The sequence below is a fragment of the Equus asinus genome, chromosome 2 (assembly GCF_041296235.1).
Source record: "Equus asinus isolate D_3611 breed Donkey chromosome 2, EquAss-T2T_v2, whole genome shotgun sequence".
Classification (NCBI taxonomy): domain Eukaryota; kingdom Metazoa; phylum Chordata; class Mammalia; order Perissodactyla; family Equidae; genus Equus; species Equus asinus.
The window spans coordinates 26,949,953-26,959,859 of NC_091791.1; the positions used below are offsets into that span (position 1 = coordinate 26,949,953).

Genomic DNA, 9,907 nt, shown 5'->3' on the forward strand with positions numbered 1-9,907 from the left:
CCAGTCCTAAAGAGCCCTCTCAATCGCAGGCACTCTAAGAACGGTAAAGCTACTGTTTCACAAATAATATCCAGATTCCTTTTAAAGGAAATAAATCCAGAAGACCCCCAAGAATCTATCTGCAAGTTCCCAATTTGAGAAAAAAAGCAAAGAAACCAAGTCTTGTTCTACAAAGATCCTCCAATTGCAAGTTGACACATGTTTAAAACTGCTAAAAAGACGTCATCATTGAAATGAAAATGTGAATTTTAAAAATTTTCCCAGAATTAAAAGACCCACAAGAACAGAGCTGCAGACCCCTGGGGTGGCGTAGGGAAGTGAGAAAGTCTGGTGTGCGGCATCATCACGTAGCAGATGTACAATTTAACATCTTTCCTCACACGTGAGTAAAGCAAGCCTTTCTCCTTCTCTTCTTTCTTCTATTTCTGCCTCTCCTGGTTCAGCAGGCTGGGGCTCCAGGCAACCAAATGTGATCCCCCCTCCTTTTACCTGTTCCTTAATCCCTTTGCATTTCTCCAGTAAAAATAGTTTACAATTTTTATTGGGAAATTTTAAAAATTATTATAAAAGTAGACAATTTAGAAAATGCACAATTTTTTTTAATGCAAAGCAACCCCCTCACCCTGAGAGACCATATTCCTTTAAGTTGTGAGGGCCTTCCTCATTGCCTTTCTCGTTGCTTGAGCATTTTCCAGTGAATACCCAGCAAGGGCCAGTGCAGTCACACAGCACACCGTTCCCCTGTGGGCCCCCAGGCCCCGGGCTGACCTGGGAGCTCTGTCTCAGCTCTCAGAGGGTGGAGCTGTGGACAGGATGGCCTGGAAGAGACCTCATGCCAGTTTCCTGCAGTGCCCTCCCAGAAGCGCTGTTTCCTCCTTACTGGAGACTCCCCACGTTAGAGGAGACTGGAATGCGAGAGGGAGATGCTCAGAGCCTCCCAGCCCAGCTCTCTCCCCTCCCTGCTCAGGGCCCAGCTCTGTGGCTCAGGGTCCAAAACCATAACCTTGGGCCAGGATAGGTCCCTCTCTGGTCAGCAACCTGGCAGCTGACTAAGGCTGGAAGGCCCAGAAGAAGGATCCCAGCTTCCTTCCTGGCTCTGTCCTCACCAGGCTGTGTGACCTCCGACAGACCCCCAGCCTCTCTGAGACCCACACCCCACTAAAGAATGTCGCAGTGGGCTTCTCTGCTGCACTGGGAGCCCGGGAGAAGAAAGGGGCTTGAAGGGTTTCAATGCCCAATGCCACAACCTCTCCTTCCCTCGGAGCCATATGCCCACACACACACACACACACACACCTCTGATGGCTCTCCCGCCTCCTCCAGCTCCCTCCCCATTTTCCCTCACACAGGTAATCCTGTCTCATAGGACCCGGACTAACACACTAATTAGGTAAAATGCAAATAATAAGTAAGGCCCAGGTTTCTGCCTGTCGCTCCTTCTTCAGAGGTACAGATGCACAGTCAGTTATAAAACCTGCAGGACATATTCAGGACGGTCTGACTCAAAATACAGGCTAAGTAAGCTACACAAAATTTATTTTTCAGGTCCCAGGGGTCCCTCAAACAGCCAGGCTGTCATCCTTCAGAGAAGCTGAAACCAAGACACAGTGAGAGACCTGGGTCACGAATGTTAAGAGAAGGAACAGACACGCCTCAAATGGAAGGTCAGCTGGCAGCCTGAGCTGCCTCTCCCGCGGGCAACCCCAGCTCTCCTGGGTGAGCAGCGGCACCCAGTGGTTAGTTAAAGGCGGTTAACAGTTCTCCCAAGGAGCACCAGGCACAGCTGGCATGTGACCATTTGGGACCTGGAAGAAGTCTGGAAGGACACACACCGGTGCAGTGACTGGCAGACTCTCTGGGGGTTGCGGTGATGGGGACGTTCTCATGTTTCCTATTCTTAAATTCTTTATAATGGTGTGTTTAAGCAGAAAAAATGGAGATATTTCCATTTTCTAAAAGTTATTTGAGAATATGGAAATAAGGTGGTCGGTGCAGCTGCAGTAGCCCGGGCGAGCTCCATGGAGACGGACGGCTGGAGCTAGGCCTCCGAGGGTCGGGAGATCCAGAAGGACGCTGACCACACGTGCTCTGGAGAGTCGGCGGGAAGCTGCATTCACGACTGTGAGGGCCCGGGGTCTGAGGGAAGAACAAGCGTGTTGAGGCATGAATTTAACTAAGGACATCACTTGGAGTTCAGGACACCCGCTGGTCCAGGCTGGATGGAGCAGGGTCAGTGGGGTCAAGTCCATCCCAGTCCCTGAGGTTCTCCTTTTCTCAGGGGTGGCCCTGGGCTGAGAGGGTGGGAGCCAGAGAGATGAAGACTGAGGAAGAGCATAAGTAATTGGGGTCTGAATACCTCGCCCACCCCCAGCACATGCTCCAGGCCCAAGGCCCACTGACCTGTGACCCCAGGAACAGACCCATGGGCTCCTGTGGATGCCTCCACAATTCTTCCCCAAGCCAGGCTGCCAATGTCAGGCTGGGGGCCAGTAAGACTGGGGTGCTATGGGGTGGGCAGTGGGTGAGGAGGATGGAAAGATAAAAAGACAGGAAGAGGCAGCAACACAGAGAGAGGGACAGACAGAGAGACACACGGAACTCAGAAACACACACTGAGGGACACAGAGAGTCACACACACACAGAAAGGTAGAGTTTGAGAGACAGAAAGGGACAGAATGAGTGAGAGACAAAGGGAGGGAGACAGAGACAGAGAGAAGTTAAGGGCAGGGCCTACAGTGCACTCATTTGCTTCCTAGGAGCAGACAGGCAGGCAGCTGCCGGTCAAGAGGTGGGCAGAGCTGACAGGGCCAGAGAGGAAATAAAGGGGGTCTGAGCATCAACGTCACAGAGAACAAGTGCTTGCTGTCACTTGCTGTGTGCTTAGCACCACACTGGATGCTGCAGGGAAAAAAAAGGGGCAGGTCCAGGTTCCCACCCTAGTTGGGACATCCATCCACCACACCTGAGAAAGGTTAATAACAGGCCAAGGCGGCCTTTCCAAGGGCTGAATGGGAGGAAGAGGCTCCCATGGAGCTGAGGTCACCAGGACAGTCTGGCTTGGTGACCAGGCTACATCTGAACTGCCTCTTGAAGAGCAGGTGGGAGGAAGGGGCCCCGGTTTTCAGTGGGAAGGATGGTGTCAGCAAAGGTGTGGAGGTGGGAAGACATGTCTGGGTTCGGTTAAGAGGGCCTTGAACGCCGAGCTAAGGAAGCTGAGGGAGCCCCCCTCACCCTTGAGCTGAGGAGTGACGTAGTGGAGACCTGGGCCGGCCAGGGGCCAGACCTGGAGGGCAGTGGAATAAAACGGAGGAGAGGGTTGCAGGCACCTACTGACCCCTCCAGCCCTCTCTCCTGATACCCGCTGCCTGCAAGCCCAGACTGCTGGCCCACACCAGGCCTCTTCTCACCTCTGTGCATTTGCCCGTGCAGTGCCCTCTGCTGGAAGGCCTTCCCTTCCACCACCCCTATCACTGGCAAACGCTGAAACGTGGTTTAAACTCTTCTCAAGGATCTTCTCTGTAGGAAGCCTCCGGGAAGGAAGGGTAGGTGCCCCCTGGCTCCTTCCAGCATGAACGCCAACGTGAACTCTCCCGGGGCTCAGCTCAGTCCAGTCATGTGTTTCGCGAAGACCAGAAAATATAATTGATTCCATCAGTATCTTGGCCTTACCACACCCAGAATTTGCCTGTCCCTCACGGGAAGCCCCACCAGCTGTCAGACCTCAGTATCCAAACCCTGAAGAGAGGAGGGAACGGGCTGGGAGGGATGGAACGACAGGGTGGGGCGCATTTGCCTAGAGGTGCTTTGGGCTGGCTGCTCACGGAGCAGTGACTCATTCCCCTAGAAAGGCGGGGCGTGGCACTGGGGGACACTCGGGCTGGGCAGGGCAGCCTTGGTGGAGACAGCCTGCCTCCGCCTTACATCCTTGGCTGGACCCCAGGAGGCTGGGCTGGGGACTGGACACCGCCTCCTCCTCATCCCCTCAGGCCCTTGGAAGAGAAGAGAGAACCTCCTGCAGGCTCCCAGCTTACACCCGGCGTGGCCTGGCGTTGGCCAGGAAGGCGGCTGAAGCCTCACTGCCCCCCTACCCCACAAAGGTTACCCCCCACCCTGGCTGGAGGCATGGATAAATTCCGCATGCTCTTCCAGCACTTCCAGTCCAGCTCGGAGTCGGTGATGAACGGCGTCTGCCTGCTGCTGGCTGCGGTCACTGTCAAGCTGTACTCCTCCTTCGACTTCAACTGCCCCTGCCTGGCCCGCTACAATGCCCTCTACGGCCTGGGCCTGCTGCTCACACCCCCGCTTGCCCTCTTCCTCTGTGGCCTCCTTGCCAACCGGCAGTCCGTGGTGATGGTGGAGGAGTGGCGCCGGCCCTCAGGACAGCGGAGGAAGGACCCGGGAGTCATCAGGTGCGGTCCCACACCACCCAGCTGCCCAGGGGCATTGTCAGGGGCTCCCCCACCCACTTACCCCCACAGACACTGCCAGGTGACCCCCAAACCCCAGTGACCCCCATGGGTATGGGTGGGGCTCCCCCTCCACCCTGACAGGCGCTATTGGATGTGCCCCTTCCTTTCCTCAACTGGGGCATCATCAGTTCAGAGACCTGTTTGCCGGTTTCCACTCTGGAAACAGATATTTCTGTTCCTGTTACTTGTCACCTTTCTGTGACCAGTGCTGGAGACACATGAATGATACAGGATTCCCAAGAATTAGCCAGGTCACATGTGTCATACTGGCCATGGATTACGACTCACCACACACACGAAGGCCATCCCATGACACACCTTGGCGGTTTTGCAGGTAGTGAGAGGTGCGATTGGCTCAAAGGCGAGTCCCTTCTGTGAGCTTCCTGAGGGCAAGGACCTCATCTGTCGTACTGCTGTGTCCTCAGAGCCTCGCACCTGATTGGTGCCCTAGATCAAGATCAGAGGAGGGAGTTTAGCAATTTGTAATGCTCCCTGGCCGACAGTGAGCACCGGCTCGGTGCCAAGCTCTGCGCCAAGTGCCGTGTGTGCACGGCCTCTGCATTCTCACCTCAGCCCTGGGTCTGCCCCTGTGATGGACCCTTTGTTTTGGTTTGGTTTTTTTTTTTGCTTGAGGAAGATTCGCCCTCAGCCAACATCATCTTCCTCCACTTTGCTTGCGGGATGCCGCCACAGCGTGACTGATGAGTGGAGTAGGTCCGCATCCAGGATCCGAACCCACGAACCTGGGCTGCAGAAGCAGAGCACGTGGAACTTTAACCAGTAGACCACAGGGCTGGCCCCTCTAATGGACCCATTTTTAAGGATGAGGGACCTGAAGCACAGAGAGGTTAGGTGACTTGGCTGAGCTCCCACAGCTAAGAAGCGGCTCAGATTCAAACACAGGCAGACTCCCAGCTCAAGCAGGAACTGCTGCCCTTAGTGTTTTGGACAGAGTACCTGAGTGCTCTAGATGTGTGGGCAGTGGCAGGAGGGGCTTGGTGGGTTTCAGCCCCTCATGATCTCCCACTCTCCCCTATTCTTCGACATGGACGGTTGTGGTGTTCTCAAACATACGTAATGTAACTTCACAACGAGTCCTCAGTTCCACCTTCTAACCACATCGCCCCCACAGAAAATGCTGGAGCCACCCCTGTCTACAATATATTTATAATTCACACTGGGTAAGTACACTGTACTACACCGCATACACACACACACACCCAGACACACCATTTTATGTTTCATATACAATGCAAGTTAGAAACAACTTGTGCATCCTGCGCACAAGCAGCCTCTGTTTGACGTTCCACTGGGGTCCATTCTCCCTGTCACACAGCCACACAGGGGGTCACATGCACTGGGTGTGCCCTTTGCCTTTTCCTCTGGGATCCAGCAGGCGCAGCTCTACTGGGCTCCTGTCCTGTGACCGATACTCAATCTAGGCCACGAGAGGGGCCAAGTAGGTCAGGAGAGGCATCTGGGGACAATGAGAGGGTGGGCTCCCCGGATGCTGGCGGGAGGTGTTTGAGGTGCTGCTGCTGGGAGGGTTATTATGCAGGGCTGTCTAAGCCTGGCCTCCCCCAGAAGCAGGCTCTGGGAAGAATGTGACCATGAACAGGCATCTGGGGCTCAGTCCTTCTGGGGACCCCCTGAGAGGTGAGTAGAACACACCTCAGAATTGTCCCACTGAGGGGCTAGGAAGCTGGGGTGTTCATCCTCCAGACCCCGTCCCTCCTGGGTAGAAGGTTGCTTTGGGGGTTGGTAACTCTCCAGCAATTCTAGCCCACCCCTCTGGGAGCAGAGACTTTTCCCAAACCCTCAGAGAGGGCCACGCAGGTGGTTGGGATCGGAGGCCCTCAAGCCCTCCACGTGAATAGAAACTATCCACCAATGGACCCACAGAGTCAGCTACGAGGCCTAGAGTGGGAAGAACACCAGCTCCCCAGAGTTCCCGTCCTGGGATTACCGCCCTGCGCCCCTCCCGCCCCTCGCCCTTCCTTTGATGTAATGGCACCTGGGATATTTTGCAGCTCTCCTGGGAAGTCCATCCTTGCGTCTCCCCTGCTGCAGCTGAATTCGGGCTGCTGGTGGTGACCCCTCCCCTCCTCTGCTCCCAGGTACATGTGCTCCTCTGTGCTGCAGAGAGCGCTGGCTGCCCCCCTCGTCTGGATCCTGCTGGCCCTCCTTGACGGGAAGTGCTTCGTGTGTGCCTTCAGCAGCAACGTGGACCCTGAGAAGTTTCTGGACTTTGCCAACATGACCCCCAGCCAGGTGCAGCTCTTCCTGGCCAAGGTGCCCTGCAAGGAGGATGAGCTGGTCAGGGACAGCCCTGCTCGAAAGGCAGTGTCTCGCTACCTGCGGTGCCTGTCACAGGTAATTTGGCATCCTCTGCCAGCCCTGGAAAACATCCTACAATGGTCCCGAGGGGCATGGGCCTAGGAGCTTCAGGTTTCCTGAGGTCCCACTCCACTGCTGGAGACACAGTCAAGGAGCAGGTGGGCCCCGGGGAGATCAGGAGTATGACCCACATACGGGACAGTGTTGGGCCTTAGAAAGTGGGCACTTTGTCATCAGTGCTGACTCCATGGGCAGAGACGAGGTGCCCACACCTCCAGGAGTCAGCTAGGCCCATCCCCAGGAGGCTGGATGGCAGGAAAGTTCTGGAGGTGTACTGCTCTGCCCTGCCCCCCACCCCATGCACACATTCTTCCCACCCCTCAGATATAATACTAATTCCCACCTATTGAACTCTTATGTGTCAGGCCCTGTGTCAAGCATCTCATCTATTACTTGCTTTAACTCACAGAACAACCCTATCAGCTGGAGGCAATCATCACCCCACTTTGCAGATGAGGAAACTGGGGCTCTGAAAGGTTCGTTCACAAGGCCAAAGTCACACAGCTTGTAAGAGGCAGGGCGGGAATCTGAACACACATATCAGTACTCCAAACTCTCTTAATGACCTCTGTACAAAGCAGGTTCTCCCCAGAGGCTTGGCTCCCCACAGGGCACCAACTCCCCTCTCCTGGGGGCAAACCCCCAGCCCCAGACTCAGATTCCACCACCGCCCCCCAAGAGCAACGGTTGTTAGCTCAGGTGCCAATCTTTAAAAAAAAGTAACTCAAAGTAGTGGCTTAGATTCTCACTTATATAGCATCTTCAACAAAGAATAATACCTTTGTAGAGAAATGACAGGACAAAGGAAAGCGGGTTTAGACTTCTAAGGGTAAAAACTGTGGGAAGGTAAATACATGGGAGGAAACGGAGTAAGGTTTGTTTGCAGATTCCTCTGGCGCCTCTCTAGGCTGATAAAAGAGTCTGTCTCCAATAAAAGCAGAATTTATATCCTGCCTTTAGCAGAAAAGGGGAGGGTAGAGACAGCTTTTCCTATCTTTGCTGCTTCTTAATTGTCTTCAGCTCAAGATAATTCTTATGTCAAAGAGGCATGCTTTGGGGTGACCTATTCTGGTTTCCTTCAGGGTGAAGGTTGGAAGGATGTATGGGTGGGTGGATGAATGGTTGGAGAAATAACTGGAAGGAAGGGATGAGAGTATGAGAAGACGAATGGATGGGAGAATAGATGGGTGGACAGGAGGATAGATGATGGGCAGATGGAAGGATGGTTGAAAGGATGGCTGCATAGGAGGACAATAGACATATAGTCAGATGAGAAGGTGGATGACGATGGATAGATGGAGAGAGAGTTGGATAGATGAATGGATGTGAGGATGATGGATTGAATGGAAGGAAGGATGGATGGAGGTGGTTGATAGGATGGATGACTAGCTGGGAAGATGAATAAATCTGAGGAAGGATGGGAGGGGTAAGTAAAGGGAGAGACTCTGGAACACCCTTGCCACACCCTACAGCCCCGAGGCCTACCTACACCCTATCTCGCACTCCCCACACTCCAGGCCATCGGCTGGAGCATCACCCTGGTGCTGATCATCGTGGCCTTCCTGGCTCGCTGCCTAAGGCCCTGCTTCGACCAGACAGTCTTCTTGCAGCACAGATACTGGAGCAACTACGTCGACCTGGAGCAGAAACTCTTCGACGAGACGTGCTGTGAGCATGCGCGGGACTTCGCACACCGCTGCGTGCTGCACTTCTTCGCCAGCATGCAGAGCGAGATGCGGGCGCGGGGGCTGCGCCGGGATGCTGCGAGCAGGGACCCCAAGACCCCCGAGGTGCCAGAGCCCCCTGAGGGCCTGGATGGTGGAAGGGAGAAGGCCCACCTGCGCGCAGTCTGCAGCCAGGAGCAGGTGGACCACCTCCTGAGCACCTGGTACTCCAGCAAACCGCCCCTCGACCTCATGGCATCCTCTGGGCTCTGGGGGGGTGGCCTCAGCCACCGCGCCCCCATGGTGGCCCCGAGTACAAGGCTGTCCCAGCACACCGACGTGTAGGGACCCCGGCAGCGTCCGCATGTGAAATGCCCACGCTGACAAGGGTCTGGGGGCTTTCGAGATTGTGGGACCCCCAAGGCAGGGCAGCCTAACCCTTGTTGGCCATCTTCCCAAAAATAGCCCAATCTTGGCCTCGTTTCTGGGGTGGCCTCCTGTGCGTTCTAAAGCAGTGCTCCACAAACTGATGTGCTCACGTTCACTTGGGCTCTTGTTAAACTCAGATTCTAATTCAGTTCATCCAGGGCTGGGTCTGAGACTGCAGTTCTAACGAGCTACCAGGTGATGCTAATGTTTCTGGTCAGCGGACCAAACTTTGAGTAGCAAGAGTCTAAGTAGATCTGCCGTGGGTTCTGGGTCCTAGATGTCCAGATTCTAAAATAAAAATAATTCTAAATATTCTAAAATAAATAATATAATAACAACAGCAACACATGCTTTTCTGGTGCTTACTATGTGCCAGGCGGTGTTCTCGAGTCTGTCAGTTTGCCCTCTAGTTTGTGTATTTGTGTTTAATGTTCTGGTTGGGTTTCCGGCAGCTTCCACCTAAGTTCTCTGAGTAAGCCCTGGCAAGCTCTGCTTGTTGCGTTCCTCTCAAAAGTCCTAATTAGTGCCTCTTGCTGGCTACTGCAGATGAATAGTTTTCTATTTTCCTGTATTTGAATGTCAAGGAGGCTGACTCTTCCAACTCCCATCTTCCTAAGTGCCACCAATTCTGTTTCTTGTTGAGCAGCCCTGCCTGGGTGGCCTCCTTCCAGATGCAGCTCCTTTCTCGACCCAGCCTTCTGCTCACCTCCAGCTAGCAGGCGTTGCCTCCCTCACCTTTCCGCTCACCACCATCCCCACCACCTGCAGCCTGACCCCGGAGTTCAGCATCTCTTGCTAAGGCTGCCTCCTTCCCCACGCATTCCCAGGGGTATCTACCCCCTGCCCTCGGCAAGAAGTGGCACCCCAGTGGGGATTTCCCTGCTGTATGGTGTATGGGCCAGATCAGCAAATCGTGGTAGGGACAGACCTAGAAATCTCCATGCTGA

General features: G+C 54.4%; 1 protein-coding gene across 1 annotated transcript; it reads left to right on the forward strand.

The window, feature by feature from the left end:
- The first annotated feature begins 3,799 nt into the window (after window positions 1–3,799).
- On the forward strand, window positions 3,800–9,307 carry CALHM3 (calcium homeostasis modulator 3). The gene is made up of 3 exons (XM_014829128.3): window positions 3,800–4,410; window positions 6,588–6,843; window positions 8,385–9,307. Exons 1-3 carry the CDS (start codon window positions 4,124–4,126, stop codon window positions 8,874–8,876), a joined length of 1,035 nt encoding a protein of 344 aa, XP_014684614.3. The 5' UTR covers window positions 3,800–4,123; the 3' UTR covers window positions 8,877–9,307.
- Window positions 9,308–9,907: the final 600 nt, after the last annotated feature.

Excerpts from the sequence above, each read along its gene's own strand:
- CALHM3 (XM_014829128.3), top strand. The coding sequence starts at position 4,124 with ATGGATAAATTCCGCATGCTCTTCCAGCACTTCCAGTCCAGCTCGGAG. Across the intron at positions 4,411-6,587 it reads AAGGACCCGGGAGTCATCAG|GTACATGTGCTCCTCTGTGC; the intron begins GTGCGGTCCCAC and ends CTCTGCTCCCAG. Across the intron at positions 6,844-8,384 it reads ACCTGCGGTGCCTGTCACAG|GCCATCGGCTGGAGCATCAC; the intron begins GTAATTTGGCAT and ends CCCACACTCCAG.